Source organism: Marmota marmota, unplaced genomic scaffold (genome assembly GCF_001458135.2).
Source record: "Marmota marmota marmota unplaced genomic scaffold, marMar, whole genome shotgun sequence".
Taxonomy (NCBI): Eukaryota; Metazoa; Chordata; class Mammalia; order Rodentia; family Sciuridae; genus Marmota; species Marmota marmota.
In genome coordinates, this window is record NW_026000108.1 from 15,173,689 (window position 1) to 15,193,647 (window position 19,959).

At 37.5% G+C, this 19,959-nt stretch overlaps 1 protein-coding gene across 5 annotated transcripts in view; it reads right to left on the reverse strand.

The window, feature by feature from the left end:
- The window catches only part of Kcnip4 (potassium voltage-gated channel interacting protein 4), a 1,063,150-nt gene that overhangs the window by 117,447 nt on the left and 925,744 nt on the right, over positions 1-19,959 (reverse strand). The window contains exon 2 of one of the 5 annotated variants that reach the window (XM_015481989.1): positions 14,273-14,374. The exons of the other annotated variants lie outside the window; for them this stretch is intronic. Coding sequence (XP_015337475.1) covers positions 14,273-14,374 — 102 coding nt within the window. The remainder of the gene's footprint in view (positions 1-14,272; positions 14,375-19,959) is intronic. 5 annotated transcript variants of the gene reach the window in all.

Here is a 19,959-nt window from a genome sequence, read left to right on the forward strand (position 1 = left end):
GGTGGAGGATGGGAAAGGCAGCGGAGCACAACAGACACTAGTATGGCAATTTGTAAATCAATGGATGTGTAACTGATGTGATTCTGCAATCTGTGTATGGGGTGAAGGTGGGAGTTCATAACCCACTTGAATCAAAGTGTGGAATATGATATGTCAAGAAATTTGTAATGTTTTGAACAACCCACAATAAAAAATTAAAAAAATAAAAAATAAAAAATAATCACCTAATTGGCATGTGTCTTCAGCATTAGTCATGTTATTACTATAGCAATTATGAAGGGCCCCTAAAAAAAGGAGTATTATTTTTTATGTGATAGGGTCTTAATTGATCTTTGGTGAGAGAAATAAAAATTATACTGCCAGACATAACACACAACAAAAATCTATAATAGAACTCAATAGGAAGCTGAGGATGGAAAGAAGGAATAAGATGGAATTTACCCATAAAGAGAGACGAAAAAAAATTGATACTAATAAGGGAAAGCAAAACACTGAATATGATTACAGTCAAAGAAAAAGATTTTTTCAAAGGTAATGAAAAAGAGAAATGAGGAAAGATAGGGCAGATTAGTTCACTATTTTAAAAACACCGTAAGAGTGTTTCTCTTGAACTTTAATAGACTTTCTACTATCTGTCCTAAAAATCTAATAAAATCAAACCACTTTGACATCATTTGCTATGTATAGGCACTTTACATAAATTAATTTGTAAAAGTACCAGCACAATAATGTTGGTGCTGTATTCCTGTTATATGGATGAAGACACTGGCACAGAGAGGCTAAGTAACTTTCCCACCACACACAGAAGCAGAGCCATGGGAAGGACTCTGAGAAGTCTAGATCTAGGGTTCATGAAAGTAACTATTCTGCTTTTCTTCTAAGCACAGAAAAGGAGGGAGAATAGACAATGTCCCAATTATCTAGAAATCAAACACCCAAATAAGAATCAGAAAACTAGTAGTAAAGGGATCTAAGCAGAAAATAGAGTTATTTTGGAATTTAAAGTGGCCTTGAATCAAACCCTTTAGCTTGATAAAGGTATTTAGATACAGAAGGTTACCTTCGGTGGTTATTACCTTCAAAAGTGAATGTTACCTTCAAAAGCCATTGGGCACCTATGTGACAGAACTAGGCCCATACCCTGGTCTCCTTGACTCTGAGTGCAGCACTGTGCCAAACGCCTGTGACAATTCTTTAGCTGGAGTGAGTCCTCATCCTTCCTGTGTCGATGGATTTAAATTTCTTCTGATGCCGCACCAGAAGCAGGTATGGATGTGAGGGTGGAATGAACTAGAAAAAGCCTGTGAGCCACAGAGATAGTAGCTAACATTTTATGGGTGGTTTTTTTATAGTAAACAAAACTGTTTTCACTTTCATTATTAGTTCTAAGCATTGCAATTTTGTATGCAAATACCACCCTGCTCTTAGAGATGAGGAAATCGGTTTTGGAAAGAACGATGAAAGCTGTGAAAGACATAGAAAAAGGGAAGTTATAGAGTCGGGGGACTTAAACCCAAGAATACTGACCCTGAAGTCCGGAAGTGACTTGGATTGTCAGAAAACAAAGGAGGGGACATTAGTTTGAAAAGAGAAGAGAACTGCAAGAAATAATCACAACAAAATAGGTGCCAACTTTTGGTCCTTAGTCTTCAGCAAAAGGCTTACCCCCACTTTTATTTCAGGAGGTAATAGGAAGCTGACAGAGTTTTAGAAATGGTTAATTAAAAGATATACATTTGAAAGGCCTATGGTAAAGGAATAAATATATGGGAAATATATTTAGGCAAAATATGATGCCCATTTCATAAGATGTCACTGTGTGAGTTAGAAGGTAGACAGTACTCAGGTAGACAGTACTCAGACGGCCTCTATCAACTCAGGAGGTAAGGAGATTCCCTAGGAATCCACTACCAAGGGAGTTTGGGTGAGAGTAGCAGTACTAAGTTCTTGGTGGCATTATCAGGGGAATGATTTGGAGCTAAAATCTGCAATGGAAGTGATATTGTCACAAAAACCTTTGCTACTAGTTTTCTGATTTTTATTTGGGTGTTTGATTTCTTGATAAGCAAACATCACCCTCCCTCCTTTTTTAGGATTGTCAGAAAAGCAGAATAGTTAATTGTACAATTAATAATCATATAATAATAAAATAGTACCCAATATCACAGAGTGAGTTGATTCTAGGCATTAAGTGAGGTGGTATACACGTCCGGTATATGGTGAACATTCAATTAATGATAGTTTTTTTTTTTTTTCATTATTCATAGAAGCATGTCACTGACCTCTATGTCTACTGTTAGACTTAACAAGAAGCTGAACTGTGCCTGGAAGCACATGTGTTAGTTTTTTTGTTGCTGTGACCAAAATACCTGACATAAACAACTTAACAAAGAAAAAGTTAATTTTGGTTAACGGTTTCAGAGGATTCAGACCATGGCCAGCTGACCCCATGGCTGTGGGCCTGAGGTAAAGCAGAACACTATGGGGGAAAAAGTATGGCAGAGGAAAGCTGCTCAGCTCATGGCCGCCATGAAGCAGAGAGAGACGAAAAGCAAAGGGCATGAGATGAGATGCAGTCTCCAAGGGCAACTCCTTGTGTCCCACCTCCTCCAACCATGCCCCACCACCTTCAAGCAGTGAACCCATCCAGCTCTCAATGGATTAATCCACTGATGAGGTCAGAGCCCTCATGATCCAATTCCTTCCCCAAAGTCCCACCTCTGTCCCTAGCACCTCACCAGCAGTTACTGTTGTTTGTATTCTCGATCATTGCCATTCTGATTGGAATGAGATGAAATCTTAGAGTAGCTCTGGTTTGCATTTCCATGATTGCTGGAGATGTTGAATACTTTTTCACATATTTATTGGCCTTTTGTGTCTCTTCTTTTGAGAAGTTTCTACTTAGCTCTTTTGTTCATTTATTGATTGGGTTATTTATTTATTTGGGGGGGTATTAAAAGTTTTTTGAGTTCTTTTTATATTCTTTATATTAATCCCATATCAGAGGAGTAACTGGCCAACATTTTCTCCCATTCCATTCTCTTCATGTTCTTAATCATTTTCTTTGCTATGCAGAAGCTTTTTAGTTTAATGTCATCCCACTTATTGATTTTTGGTTTTATTTCTTGTGCTTTCGGGGTCTTGGTGAGGAAGTTAGTGCCGGCACCCTATATGATGAAGTGTTGATCCTATGTTTTCTTCTAGAAGTTGTTATTTGATGTGGTTTTAGTTATTTGTTTTGTTAAACTAGTTTTCATGAACTCCTTTTATAATGCATATATTGTCTTCTAGGAATGTGCATCTGGGAAATAATTTAATTTCAGGTTGTATGCAAAATTAATAAATATAGTATATTGCAAACAAACAAAAAAAAATAGAGCCCCCACCTCTAGATATTACTGCATTGGGGACCAATTTTCCATGGGTAGTTTTAATATCTGCTTACCTAAAGAATTAATTCTTTTGGCACTATAATTTAGATAAATCAAGTCTGGATTTAAGCCTTCAACACATGAGCTTTCAGGAGAATTCCAGATCTAAATCATAACACACTAATTCTAAATAATTATTCAATTGCTCCAAATTTTTATTTTTTCCTGGATCTATTTCCAAATTTCTGTCACTGGACAATATATGAAACTCTCCAGACCTCAACTTAAAAATCTATAAACTATGGGTAATATTTGCATTAATTTCATAAAGTTGTTTTGAGAGATCATTTGAACTGCTTACTGGCAGGTAGGAATTAATCAATAGATGACATCAATTGTGATTATTAATAATTACTTCCTATTATTATTATTATTAATTACTGCCTAATTACTCTGGAACTCTGGACTAAGTGCTTAGTCTCTGTGCCACAATCTCTTCACCATTAAAGGGGAATAATACTAGGAACTATAGCACAATGTTGTCAGGAGTGCAAAATGAAACAATGTATGTAAAATATTGAAAACAGCACTAGGAGAGGGCTCTATGTGACAACAAAGCACAAGTTCTGCCCCATTTCCTCCATCAGATTGTATGACCCTGGTGGGATAGACCAGTGTCTGGTTTAGTCTTGGTTGCATCCTTGGTACCTAGGATAATACCTTCTATGTAGCAGGTATTGAAAAATATATTATCAAATAATTAAATGACCTGAGCTTGAGTTCAAGCTCTGTTGCTTAGTACTTGTATAATTCAGAGCAAGTCACCTAATACCTCACATTCTCAGTCTCTTCATCTGCAAAATGGTAATCATGATAGAAGATTACACAGAAGTATGTATTAGATTATTTTGAATGATACATGGTATGTCATAGAATCTGCATGTATGGTTTTTGTTATTATATGACAATTTTCCATGGGTACTTTTAGTATCTGCTTGCCTAAAGAGTTAATTCTTTTGACACTATAATTTAGATAAATCAACTATGGATTTTATTACCTTCAGAAGCACTCACTGGAGAATATGTTTGTCTCAGAGAGATTCAGAAAATATTACACACAGACTACAGCTGAGTTTTGTTACCCAATATTGCAGATGAAAATTTTTTTTGCTAAAAGATAAGTAAAGTTTTTTTCTATCTGTTCATTTCTAGAACTTGTCTTTTGATATTCTTCTTTTTTGAATGAAGACTTGCAAGCAAAGGTGGACTGATGTTTCTAAAAAGGATGGCTGCCCATAAGATTGGATGCTCCAAATCCCTTGTCAAGAAGGCAATTTGAAAGCAAGAAGGCTAAAATTTAACCCAACAATCTAAGCAGATAACATAGCCAGAATCCGTATTTTATAGATCTGGTGGAGTGGAAACTTGAGTCTGCTTAAAGCGTTAGGTTCCCATCTTACTGTCTATAACAAGCCAGCAGAGACCAGACTCATTGACGGGACTCCAATTTAGCTCAAATGTAACTTCTTAGGCAAATGAAAAATGGGTATGTATAACTCATATCAATAATATGAGTGGCTGAGCATGAAATTAATAAACAAAGAAAAACAGGAAGTTTTTGTTTAATATTTTACATAGATTTTTGGAAGTTGTTGTCCCTCCATCCTTTCTGGCCTAAATTAATGGTACCAAAAAGAGTAGAAAAATCAAATGAAAAGCAAAACATTTCACCATACAGATAACCAAAAATAAGATGCACTAACCAACAATAAAGTCTGCTTAAAGCTATTTCAATAACTTTTGTCTTTCAAGTACTTTAAGGGGGCATATCTGAAATAAAGCTGTCTCTGTCTTTAACTCATTCCCATGGCCTGCCTTCTCTGCTCCTTATATTAATTAATGTTCATTACGTTTTGGGTGAAATCAACAGCAAAGATTGTTCATCAATCTTTCTAATTATGCCTTCATGGTATGTTTCAAGTTCACTCTCCAGCTTACACCTATTGCCAGATATAGTTAGACCTTTGTCATCTCCTGTAGGCAGCGTCATTTGGTGGTGGACACTCTAATCTCTGGAGTTATAACTGTTTGATGTCAGATTCCTGGTTTGACGTGTAATAATTTTGAGATCTTGGATTAATGATTTAATTTGTTTGGTTTTTCTCTTCTAAATAAGGACTATAATTGTGCCTTCCTATAGCCTTGCAGTTAATATTAACAATTGTTAGGGCTTACAGTAGTATTGTGTTCTATAAAAGATAGTTGTTGATATTTTCTTTTGCATAGACTTCTGAACCAGTTTTCCAGTTTATTTTCCTGTTTCATTTATTTCCTTTGTAAACAATTTAACTGCTGCCTTCTAATTTATTTTTGTGTCATGTTGTCACTCTGAATTTCAATTTTTTTCTTTTTTTGTTTTTTTGGGGGGTACTAGGGATTGAACCCAGGGACAGTTGACCATTGAACCACACCCCAGTCCTTTTTATATTTTATTTTGAGACAGGCTGTCATTAAATTGCTTAGGGTGTCGCTAAATTGTTGAGACTGGGTTTGACCTTGGGATCCTGCTGTTTCAGTCTCCCAGGCTGCTGGGTTTTGGCATGCACCTCTGCAAGGGACTTCCATTTGTTTCTTGATTCAGAAACACATACCTTAGTAGGTTTTGTTGATCGTTTTGATGTCCTGTCTGTGTCTGTCTTCAAATGCTGTTCTTGGTCCTTTGCTTATCTTTCCTCTGGCTTTGAGTTCACCATCCACCCTTTCAAAATGGGACTTGTGTCAACTCCTTGTACACTTGACTGACTCAAAATCCCAGTTATGACACAAAATCAGTCCTCAGTTGAAAAGCCTCATTGAAAAGTCCAAGTGCCTCCCTGCATTGTCAATGTAGCCTTGTGTTGTGTTATTATTGTTTGGATCTTGAGTGTGCCCTAAATTCACATGTGTTAATAATGTCATGTATCTCCAGCCTATAGCATGATTGGGAGGTGCGGCCTAGTGGGAGGAAGTTAGGTCATTGGAGGTGTGCCCATGAAGAAGTATTGGGATGCTGGCCCCTTCCGTTCTCTTATTGCTTCCTGATCCCGATGTAATAAGTGATTTCTCTCTGCCTTGAATTCCCCACCATAATGTTCTGCCTCACAATGGACCTGAAAGCAATGGAGTCAACTGACCATGGATGGACAGGACCTCTGAAAACTTGAGTCAAAATAAATCTTTCCTCCTTACAAGTTGATTATCTCCGGTATTTTGTCACTACAACTGAAAGTTGACTAACACTTGTTGCTTGGAAAGTCTTTCAGAATTTGGCCTCAGTCTCACCTTTCTGGCTAATTCTCTTTCCCAGTTCTTGAATCTCCTGTCTTCACTTTCATTTTTTCAAGTACCTGCTTTTTACCCCTTTGATGAAAATGTGATTCTTCTTCAAAGGAACCACAGAAATACTCCTTGTGACATACACACAGGTGATATTCAGTCTCATCTAAGTGACTAAGGCAGTCATTATCATTGTTGTGTTGGAATAACAGTAGGAGCAACCAACATTTATTATCCACTTAAATAAATGTTGTAAACACTTCATATGCTGATGTAATCCTCTGAACAAGCAGATAAAATATTTCCTGTGATTATTTCCACCTTACAGTTGAGGAAATTGAATCCCAGAAAGGGTAAGAAAATTTCCTAAGTTTTCTAGAGTCATAGAATTAGTTATAGAATTAGGATGTAAACCAAATAGGCTGGTCCCAGAGTTACCACACCTATTCTGTAATGCTAATTTCTCCCTGGTATTGCTGCTCATTGTATGTTACATGTAGTTCTTTTATGGAAGTGATATATATAGGTGTCTGCTTATTTCAGCAGGATGTCAGCCTTCAGATGGAAGGCTGATCTGTATGTTGCCATGTGCCTGGTATGATTACCTTCCATATAATGCTCCATAGCTTTCTGCCACATTATTGTAAAACTCACTGAACCTGTCAAAAGGAAATAGCTGTCCTGGGACTCCTACCTCCAGCTTTCCCTTACCAAGACCCAGTAATTTTTTAATAAAGATTCCTAGTAGATATATGATAGACCAGGAAAAAAAGACTGCCCATTTTCCAGTTGTCAATAAATATCTATGTGACTTTGGGCAAGCCATTTAATCTCTCTCTCTCTCTGGCTCTCTTTCTCTCTCTCTCTCTCTCTCTCTCTCTCTCTATATATATATATATATATATATATGTGTGTGTGTGTGTGTGTGTGTGTGTGTGTGTGTGTATACGCATATGTATGTATATATGTATGTGTGTATATATATATACACATATATATGTGTGTATATATATATATATATATATATACACACACACACACACACATAATCTATCTATTTATCTACCTGATTTTGTTCTTTTTTGGTTTAGAAACAGGAGACAATAACTGTTGAATTCTGTTGTTCTCACAGGAATATTATGAATATGAGATATGAAAATGAAAATTTGTTAAAACCTGTAAAAACCCATTAAAAGGGATGGGACAATTACTCTAATTAGTAAAACAGGTAGTTAAACACACATGATCGTCAATTGGTATTAGGCCTAGGCTAAATGAAGCTTCTAGTGTTTGCCACTTTCTGTATCTCATGGGTAGAGTGTCATGAAAAGATAAAATTACGTGTAATTTTTAAACATCTACTACTCATCATGGCCAGAAATCAGAAATATTAACTGAAGGGCTTCTACAATGTTATATCAGGAAAGAGACTTGGGTGCAGCCTCTGCTTCTGCTTGCAGAGGGTGAGACTGAGAACCAGAGAGAGAAACAGTTCATTAAACAGAAAAAAATCCCTGTCTTGATTTTTCATAAAAAGGACCAAAACCTTGAACATATCTAGAGAACTAACTAGTCATTATGTAGACTCTGGAGCTTGACTGTTAGCTTCGGCCCTATCACTTCCTCTTCCTGTTGAGGTAACCCAAGAAAACTAATTAATCTCTGATGTTTCAATTTCCTACCCTGTAAAACGAGGATAGCAACGTCCATCTTACATGATTACTTTTGTGATATAATGAGAAAAAGTGTACAAAACAACTATACTTGTATAGCACAAGTTAGTGTTAGATGCTTGTTAAATAAAGTTAAAGTAATATCAGAGAATTTGAACATAATATTTTAGGACTCATAAATAAATGCAATTGAAGCATCCTTGCTTTTTACTGAAAAATAACTAAAAATTAAGTTGTACACCTTGATGGCTTATGCCTCTGGTCCTCTAGAGATACACCTGACTACATGTTCAAGTACAGTTCAAGCTAAATTCACCAAGGAATTACCATAAGATTAATTGATTGTCAGAAGGTTAAACATTTAAATTTTCTTTTTCCTGGCAGTTACTGTTGTATTTTAATTAGCATCATGTTGGCAGTTCAAGTCATTTGAAGACAAATGCACAAACACTCAAATGCTTATAGATCCTCTGCCAAAAGAGGTCTGTCAAACTTTCTGTGTTCAATATGCTACAAGAAAAAAACAACACACACAGAAATGTTCTGCTGTATTTGACATCAAAAATCTCGAGTTCAGTTTGGAAATTGTGTCTTGCAATTATGCAATAGGTGTGCTGATGGTAGCTTATCAGGTATGATGGGTCTAGCCTCACAATCACCTTGTCACAGTTATTCTCCCATTTCTACTCAAACTAACAACAAAACCATGTAATGGAGCCTTAATTTAGTGAATAAATTATTTTGAGTGAATGAGGGCACTGTGATATTACTAGGTAGGTGCTCCTATGATTTAAATTTAAATTAAATGGGTATAAATATAAACACACTTCATCAAGTGTTTAATGTTTTATCTTTTGTGTTAGCACCCATTACCTATAAGTAACCTTTTTGTTACTATAATGTCCTTTGAATAAATAATAAAAAATTGAATACTTTATTGTTTAGATAAACAAACTGGGGAATCAAAAGATTAGGTAAATTACTCAGAGTTATTCAGTAAAGAGATATAGTGCAGACTGGAGAGCACTTATTTTTTAACAACAACAACAAAAAAATTTCCTCACTTGGTACTAAGGAATTTCTTAGTACCAAGTCATCCATGAAGTGAGTTGTTAAATTCCTTGATCTACTCAGTACCAACAAGCATTCATGAACCAGTTTATCAGCTTCAAGGATGATATGGAATTGGAACTAACACCAGAGGAAAAGAAACCATGGGACCGAGGTTGAGTGGTGTTAATTGCCCTGTAGATACCAACTCCTAGATCCCAAAATGATTGGAATTTGGGGAATTATTTTTTTTCTTTTTTTTGCCCCTTGGCCTATCTTCTGCCATGCTAAATGCTGCTCTGGGTCTGGAAGACTGATCGCTATGGACAATACTCTACACACTTCTTGACCTCATTCCCCAAAAGGATCAGAGAGCAGGAGAAAGAGAGATTATCATCATTATTCATTGTGCCTCCTCCTTGCTTGGTTGATGGCCACTACATTTCCTTACAATGACCAGAGGATCTGTTGGTAAACCCTCTCTCATAGTAATGGCTATAGCTATGGCTTTCTTTACCTTCTGGTAACCATCAGTCCAGTTGCGGAGTTACTTTATTTCTCTTAGTTTTCTTGGGTATTATGTCTCCTGAGAAGGTGGCTGGGCATATCAACTGAATTAGTATCTGTCATGTATTCATACTCATGATGTTCTATGTACTAAGTACGTCACATGAAATTACCTCATCTCATCCCCATGACAATCCACTTTTCTGATGACCAAGTGGTCTTTTTACATTTTGAATAAGCTGTGCTTCTTTCTTCCTTCTGGAACTGTTTCTCAAGGCCTTGGTGCTACTGGCTTATTCTGGCTTTAGGGTCTCAAATGTTGCTTCATCAATTGGCCCAGACAAGACAGGTCCTCTGGTAGCAAGGTTCACTTCCTTTATAAAACTCATCACTGAGCTGAGGTTGTGGCTCAGTGGTAGAGCACTTGCCTGGCATGTGTGAGGTACTGGGTTTGATTCTCAGCACCACATATAAGTAAATGAATAAGATAAAGGTTCATCAACAACTTAAAAAAATATTTTAAAAAAACCTCATCACTTCTAGAGATCATCTTTGTTTTCATGTTTATTCACTCTTCCCAAATAAGTTCCATGAAAGAAGTGAACCACAGTGTCTGTTCCCTATTACAAACCTGGCCTCTCAAAAATATAACAAAACAAAACCCTGTCCTGGAGTAGAGACTAAATACAGAAACTAAGAGGCAGGGAATTTATGTAAATAACTCTGGGCCTTTTGTTTAGCAACAAGCACAACAGAATTTAAATACTTGCCAGGATGATTGCTCCCTTTGCCTCTTTCAATCGTTCTTGGAAGAGATAATGAGGGTCTGAGCCAGAGCCACAGTGTGAGGGATAGAAAGTGAGTTTAAAAGATACTTCAGAGAGAAAATCAACCAGAGTTTGGTGACTGGTCAAGTCACGGCTCACCCTGATATTCTCCATGGCTCAGCAGGCTCACGTGGTGGATGTGCTTTTCTGATCATGAACCTGACGCTGTCTGCCTACCTCTTGCTCCCTGTCCTCATAGCATCTTTTTGGTCCTGTGCCCAGTCAATCCAGGTCCAGTCCATGGATGGGCAGCTAATGAGATCACCATACTAGTATAGTGATGGAATTAATGTGCTCTTTTTTTCTAAGTAGTCTACTTCCACACGCTGGGGAATGTGGTGGCTAGTGAGTGAGAGAGTTTTAGATCTTAGAGTTTTAGGTCTTTCGTGGTCCACAGATCATATGCCAAGTCTATAAACCTGCCAGCCAGTTTTATTAAAAATGGCTCTCTTTATAAAAATATATCTTTAGAGTCATTCTGATACATTTCTGGTAACATTCTGTCTTTTATTTCCAAGAGATATCCTTTTTCATCACCTTTCTTTCAAAACTATGTTGCATCCTCCGTATTTATTTGGGGTTGCAGATATTGATGCAAGAGAGGTGCTAAAGGAACAGGAAGATTTTGTGGCCTACTAAGTGGATATGGGGATCCATTTGAAATTTCCATTTTATCTTTCTACATCTACTCTGTTTCCAGTAAATATCTGGTAAGTTGGGGAATATTGGTTTGAATTCAAAGGAGAAAAGCAATGACTCTAATAACTAACAGTCACTGTCAAATAGTAGCAATAAAGACACCTGCAGCGTCAGTGTCACCTAGGACAAGGTTTGGCATTTTCCTACATAATGTCCTTCTAGGCTTATGTTCATCTTTATCTAGGAGATGGTGTGCATGTAGGTACAATGAAAGAAAAATAAAATCAAAGCAATGCATCTCAACCACAATTTTAACTTTTTGTACGTGGGAGTATTGCTAAAAAGAAATTGTGTTGCCCTGCCACCTCCCCCCACAGAATATAATGTAAGATTTTTGCAGAATAGGGTTTGATTCTTTAATGTTTTTTGGTTTGTTTTAGTATTTTTATATTTGTTTTATTTATTGCTTTGTCTCCCAGCACAAGGAGCAGGAAGTGACGTGTAATAGATATTTGTTGAATAAATAAGTGAAATAATTAAATCTTGTTATGATGATATGTGACTTTGGTCAGTGGCATAGAAAATGATCGCTGTTCTTTTCCTGGACCTTTCACTGGATGTGTCATTTGAAGTTATTTCCATGTATCCTCCATTTGTGTTGTGAAGACTAGTGAAATTTAAGACATTTGTGTGTTTAAAGCCCCACAGCTTTTGTAATATATATATTTGCCCTAGTGCTAATATATCAGCACTAGGGCATTGAATTCAGGGTGCTTTACCACTGAGCCACACACATCCCCAGGTCTTTTTATTTATATAGTTTTAAATTTTGCAACAGGGTCATACTAAGTTGCTTAGGGCCTTGCTAAGTTGCTGAGGCTGCCTTTGAATCTGTGATCTTCCTGCTTCAGCCTGCTGAGTCATTGGAATTATAGGTGTGGGCCCCCAAGCCCAGCCTCCTCTAGATTTTTAATGCTCTCTTCCCTCACCAGAACATCATGTTGTGAGATTCTAAGTTTGATCCTTAGAAAAAAATGCATTAAAAAAGAATGTTTTTACACAGAACATTTGTAAGTGTACATTATAAATTATACATCACATCTTTATAAAATCAGTTGAGGTTTCCTTGTAGGCATCCTCTGTTTTACATGCCTTAAAAATATCACATAATTGGAGAGAAAAAAGAAAACAGGGAGTGTAGGGGTTAGTCTTATGTGTCAACCTGGCTAGAATGTAGCACCCAGCTATTTAATCAAACCGTAACCAAAGTGTTGCTATGAAATATTCTAGATATGTAATGTCAACAATCAGTTGACATTAAGTAAAAGGCAGATAATGCTGTATTGTGCAGGTGGACTCCATTTAATCAGTTGAAGACCTTAACCCAAAACAGTCTTCCTGAAGAATAAGAAATTTGACTGAAGACTGCAGTGTACTTACTGTCTGAGCTTCTGGCCTGCCCGCCTGCCCTATAAGTGTCAGCCCCTATAGTCCAGTGAGACAATTCCTTCAGATAAATCCACTTACATATGTGTTTATATGAGAAGATATGTGCATGTATGTGTGTGTATCTCATTTTTCTAAAGAACTCTGATTGATAAAAGGATAAAGTGAGCAAAGAAAAAAAAAGTCATATTGTTTACATATTTTCCACTTTGTTGTTGTTGTTGTTGTTTTCCTAATTTAATAGCATTTCTGAACTTTGGCAGTTTTCTAAATTATGTACCCAATGCTTGTGAGTCAAGAAACTTAAACATCTATAGGTGCTATGGAAAACAATATGGTGGTTCCTTAAAAATTAAAACTAGAACTATGCTATGATCCTTTAGTCCCACTCCTTGAATATACATACAGAGGAAATGGAGCCAGCATGTCCAGGAGGCATCTGTACCCCATGTTTTTTCCTATACTATTCACAATAACCAAGACATGCAATCAACCCAGGTGTCCATCATTGGATGGACAAAGGAAATATGGTGTATATACACAGTGCAGTACTGCTCAGCCCTAAAGTAGATTGAATCCTATCATTTCCAATAATATAGATGAAGCTGGGGGTCATTATGTTAAGCGAAATAAGGCCCAGGTACAGAAAGACATACCACTGATCCCACTCATATGTGAATTAAAAAGTTGATCTGATAGACCTTGAGAGTAGAATGGTGTTTGCCAGAGCTTGGGGAGGGAGAGTGGCAGAGAGAGAATGGGGAAAATTGAACAACAGGTACTACATTACAGTTAGATTGGAAAATCAGATTAGATCCTAATCCTAGCTAGATTAGGAATCAGAAATAATTTTGGATTCCTATTGCATAGTAGGGTAATGATATATTATATATTCCAAAAAAGTTAGTAAAGAATTTTGATGTTTTGCCCCCCACACACAAACATACACACAAAGTATAAACATTTGTGACAATGAACATGCTCACCTTTATCTGGCCATTATACAATGTATGCATGTATTGAAACATCACATGCTACCCCACCGATGTGTATGATTTTTATGCATCAATTATAGGACCAAGGAAAATAGATAATATGACTTAAAATATCCAGCTGCTTTGCCAACAAGTTAAACCACATCCTGTGAATTACTAGAGTTCTAGTCCCCACCCCTCAGATTAAAAAAAAAAAATTGTCCCAAAGTTTTGAAGCACAGGCTCTTTCTACTAACACTGTGCTATCTGTTTGCCAAATAGGAAGTGTTTCATAATTGCACAAAACTGCTCCTAGGTATGTAGGTAAACATGAGTACATCAACAGAGTAGCTTTTGCTGTATATGATATACTGATTCTTTTGAGAAGCAGAGAACTGCAAGGCATGCAAACCTAACAAAGAAAACAGTTTGGGGGTGGAAAAAAAAAAAACACAAAAAACCAAACTTGCTTTGAATAGCAGGAGACGACGTTTTGGCAGCTGAGCAGGGCAAGAGCTTCATGAGTCGCTCTTTAATGCTGCGCTTGGTGTTGTTCTGAGCGTAGAGGAAACCTAGAAAATACACGATCAATTCTGTTAATGCTGTCTGCACAGAGGCCCTGGGCTGTGCTGCAGGGGTTATCAGAGAAGCCAGGCAGGCAGGATCGGGGATGCAGCCATCTGCTCAGGCAATCGCAGGCACTGGGTTGAAACTCCAAAATATCTTTCTCCTTATTTGAGCTTTCTTTTTAAAAAAAATTCTTTACATTGCATTAAAAGACAGTGATTAACAAGTAAAAACAGAAACATGAAAGGTTATCTATAGGATGACATTAGCGAAATTTGGTGGCTTTTTTGGCCTTAGGTTAAGAATAAGACAAACATCACTAAAAGAGTTAACTGGATTGAATCTTCAATATTCAAACCAGCATTAGGAGCCCACTTTGCAATTTTCTGTTCTCATTGCTCCCCGTCCTTGATTACAGAGGAGATAGATGCTCTGCATAAATCATTCACACCGCAAGCACCTGTTAGTACCTTTGCCTTCCCTGAAAGTGAAAAAAACAAATGTCCTCAATATGCAGCTTCATTAGCATACGCTGACATGCCCGGAGATGTGACAATCCTTCACATTTTTCACACATGGACATTAATGAATGGAACTTATTCAAGCAGAACAATTCCAAAAAGAAGCAATGTGTGTTTATAATATGTTAACCCAGGAAGAGACAGAGCACCATCTGTGACTTCAGGCAGTTGGAAAGGACCCAAGGAATATCAACAGTGACCAGCCAGGCAAGCTAGCAAACACCTGAAATGAGGAGACTGCTGTCCAGCTCCTCATCAACTTCATACTCTGAGTGCATAGAAGCCTGAATTTGCATGTTATTATCCATCACTTCTCCAACATTAGTTTGGAAGGTGTCAAATGGAAATGGAAAGCAAGAGAACCAATTTAAATTGAGGTCAGACCATCTTTATGGTATGGATGTAGAAAATGTTATCACTTGTACCTTTTCTACTTCATGATTTCTTCCTTGCAATTATAAACAAGTCCTGACCCCAAGACTGTGGATCTCTTTCCCTTTGGGACTGATTCTCCTCTCTATCAGTGTCCACTGGCAAAACTCCTATGTGTGGGTGAGTGACAAAATGAAGTAGTAAATATGTAAATTAAACCAGATCATTTCCTTGAAAAAACTGCCCTCCTCCTGGCAGGGAAGCCAGTCCCTGCAGAGTCTCGCCCTAGCCTGCACTCTGCCCATGTTTCCATCTGCCCTCATTAATGCTCCAGACCCTTGCCCACCAAGCATACTGCCCACCAAGCATACTGCCCACCTTGCCTTTGCTGGAAAGGCAAAGCAGATCCTCCTCTGGCCTTGGGACTTGGGCCATGTGAAACATCTTGTCCACTCAATATCTCACATGCTGGTTAAGGATCTGGCACATAATAGAAGGTCAATAAATTCACTTTGTACATATGAAGACCTGACATCATTCCTTCGATTTGTGTCTAAGTATGCTTTGAAACGTGCACAATAAGTCTGATTTGCAGAAAGCAGACTCTTTACTTTGCTTCTTCCTTCTCCATCTCCAGAGGAAGGCAATCATCTCAGTATCCTCTGCTTTGTAAACTTCTATAGGGCATCAGGGGTTTGCTCTACCTCCTCAGGCAGGACTCTACTACTCTCTCTGCCCTGTGCAGGCTCCATGGCACCTAGGTGCTGCCCCCTCAGTCTGCTCAGCCCCTTTCCAGCTGTCAACATGGCCTTCCCAGGGCAGCCTTTGAAACAGTTCAAACACACTTTTCCGTGGCACATTTGCCCTCTTGTGTCTCCAACTGGGCTGTAGGGAGAGGCTGCCCCTCTGCTCTGTCCATCCCTCTTGTTCCAATATCTCTCCCTAGTGCCCTGTTGTGCAGGGTATCAGGCCCTATTATGGATGAGACCCCATTCTGACAAGAAGCTCAATAGAGAAGTGTCTACAGCCTTCTGTAGCAGGACGTAGGCATGAAGTTAGCCTCTTACCCACTCCTTTGTTTCCAATGTGACTTCTTGACATCTAGTCAAACTCTACACTCAAGGCAGGCATCAAAGAATTATTTACTGGTTGTTTGCCCCTTAAGTTCTTGGTACTTTCTACTCAATCTCAAAGCGGTTTCCTGGAACCACAGGTGTGCAGGGTGGAGAAGGGAGTTCCTCCTTCCCACCCACTCACAGTGCTCCCCTGGTTCCCACTAGGGTCGGATAAACAGGTTGTCATTATCAGTTAGGAGCTAGAAGCCCAGGATTTCAGTTCCTGTCTTATTGCTTCAAGCTGACTGACTTTCTACAGGTTAATGAACTTTGGGTCTCTAGCTTTCCTTTGTGGAACAAAGGGATTTATATGAAAGAATCTTGGTTGTTAATACAGCATTTAAAAAGTCTCTTTTAGGAGCATATTTATGTATAATTTGTGTATGATTCCTACCCTGTGTCTACACTGTTTTATCCTCTGTGAGATCTTATACTTTTAAGGATGTGGATGTGACAAAATCTCTTCTCTCTGTCTCTGTCTATCTCTCTGTTCCTTGCCTCTTTATCTTGGCTACCAGACTATTTTGCTCTTTTCTTCATAAAATGTAGTTGGTTGAGTAGTCAGGGACTAGCTCCAAACAGCCTGTGTCAGATCCCAGCACCATGTGACCTGGGGTTACTTGATTATTAAGTCCCTTTGAATCTCGGTTTTCTCCCTGGTGAAATGAATTAGTAATAGTATTGACCTAAAAACATTGTAGGTATTAAGTAAAATAATACAGAAAATATTTGGCACAATGTCATGTAATGCACTCTTGGCAAATGTTAGACATAAAGTTTTTCACTTATTTGAGAATACCATATTCCCTCCTGTCTCAGGGACTTTCACTTGTTCCTTTCTGCATCTGAATGTAAGTTTTACCTCCTCTTTCTCAAGTTAATTCCTGTTCATCCTTGACATTTCAGTTCAATGATCATTTCTGAGGACAAACTTAAATGACAGATCAAACTGGGTTATGAACAACTATTCTATGTTCCCATAGTTTCCTTTATTTCTCCTCCATACAAGTACAATGAAAACAACTAATGATATAATTACACATTTGACCTGTTTTCCACACTGCAGTGTAAGATTGCGGATTTCCATTTCCAACCTTTAGAGAACCAGTGTTATTGGATGTGCTGTTACACTACAAGCAACCATGTAACCAGATAAACTATATGAAGCAAATATTTTAAAACACAGGACAATAAGCAGTATAGAACTATGATGTTTGGGAGAAAAGATGCAAGCAGTGACCTTAAGAATGCCCCCTACCTCTGCCTGGGGCATGTTCCTTCCATAATTAAGAGAGATGAAGTCCAAGCTAAACCCATGCTCCCCGAGATGCAGTGGCAAAGTGGCATTCCAGGCTACTGGCATTTCTAGGGAAGCCAAAATTGGAGAAGTAATGTCTGTGCATGGTAGGGAGCAAAGGACCCATATGAGGAATAAATGTGAGCTATTGATAAAGGGCTGAAATATGCATGATCAGTGGAAAGCCCCAGAATACTTATCAAGCAAAGCTGCTGCATGGCTGAGAATCTAATGGAGATAACAGAAATTCTGTAGTACTGGGCAGTGTCGGAGATCTAGACCAGGCAGAAAGAAAAATAAAGAAAAAGGTAAAAGAAAAGAAAGAAACTTCATTCTGCATTACTGGCATTCACATGTGAGCTCAGAAAGATCATTTTCAGAATCAGGACAGTTTCTTGGAGTAAGTGCCACACCAACCAAAATTGACCTTCCCAAACCAAAGACACAACCAAAGCTAGAAAGACTGAAGAGAAGCGTTGTACTACGGAATGTCTTCTAGAACAATATTCAGCACATTTTATATAATATATACGACCTAAACTCCTTCCATTGTATCATAATAATGTCTTTTGTGCTATCAAAAATTGTTCAACATGTAAGGGAGCCAAAAAATATGACCCATAATTGAGACATGAAAGCAGCCAATAGAAATAATCCTAAGAATGAGGTAGATGTGGAAAGTAGTAGGGAATGATTTTCAAGAAAAAGATGGTCATAGTAGGTAATGGTAGAAAGTTTTAGAAAAAAGAATTAAAACAGCAAAAAGGAACCGAATGGTGATTCTAAAAATAAAATAAAGAAAAATCTATAAAATTGACTTAACAGCTGATTGGGGACTACTGAGCCTAAATAGAGATCAGCAGAAATAAACCATTCAATCTAAATAGAGAGAAGACTTTAAGAATTAAAAGAGTCTTAGTGATCCACACAACAGGTAAAGAAGCCCAGTACAAGTATAAGTGAAGATAGGAGACGAGAGAAAATGTTGAAGAAATAGTGTTTAAAAATATTAATGTAGAGATCCAATGAACTTCTAGACCTCAAACAAGACAAATATAAGAAGCATTCACAGCTATGTCACAGTCAGTGCAGAAACTGAAACTGAGAAAAGTATTTTAAAAAATAGGAGGAAAGTACACAAACTGATCTGGTACATGAGAATGGTTTCTCATCAGAATCAACAGAGACCAGAAACAGTGTAATAGCACACAATGTTCTCAGAGGCACACTATCAACCCAAAATTCTATACTCAATAACAATAGTATTTGTAGAATGAATATGAAATAAATATATGTTCAGATAAACTAAAGCTGTGACTATTTATAACTAAGAGACTTACACTAGAAGAAACACCAAAGGAATTTCCTCAGGCTAAAGGAAAATTATAGGGAAATTTGAATCTACAGTTAGAAATAAAGAGCACTGGAAATTGAAAATATGTGAATAAATATGAAATGTTATTTTTTTTCTTATTTTACTCAAAACTAAAACAAATATATTGTGGAATTTATTACTTTTACAGATGCAAAATTTATAATAATAACAGCACAAAGATCTGTAGAAGAATGGATTTTTTATTGGTATATGGTTTTTACATTTTATAAAGTGGCACAGTGTCAATTCTAAGTAGCCTATAAAAAGTGAAGGAGACGTCTTGCACTTTCTAGATGCTAGGCCACCAACTAAAGACAATGCAAGGGGCTATAGTCAAAACTTCAACAGAGAGATTGAAATGGAATACTAAAATATTTAACTCAAAGGAAGTCAGGAAGAGGGAAATAAAGGGACAAAAGCTAGAAGAGACAGAAAATATGGTGGAAGTATGCCCAACCATATAATTAAATCCTTCACTGTGTTTTTCTTCTTCATGACTAAATTCTCATTACTTTGCACAGTGCCTGGTATATCAAATGTTCAATCAATATCTACTAAAAGCATGAAATCAGACTATACATCTTTTATGATGGTCTCAGAATGTGCAAATAATTAGCAGATTCATTTAGACTTTGCATGGTATCTCCCTTGCCAGTGTGTGATGCAGTCCCCTCCTATATCCCAAGGGGCTAGTGTGAAAGTAGTCTGCTAAGGTGACCCTGGAAGAACTAAAGGTGGGACTGTATTCCCCAGTCCATAATGATAGAAGGAAATTGATGGAGAAGGTGCGTCAACCACAAATGTGCTTTAGTATGTAGGACATTAACTCCTACACAGACTGAACACTCTGACAGATTAATTGCCTTATAGCCCATAAACACTTATCTATTCATTTATTCAAAAATATTTA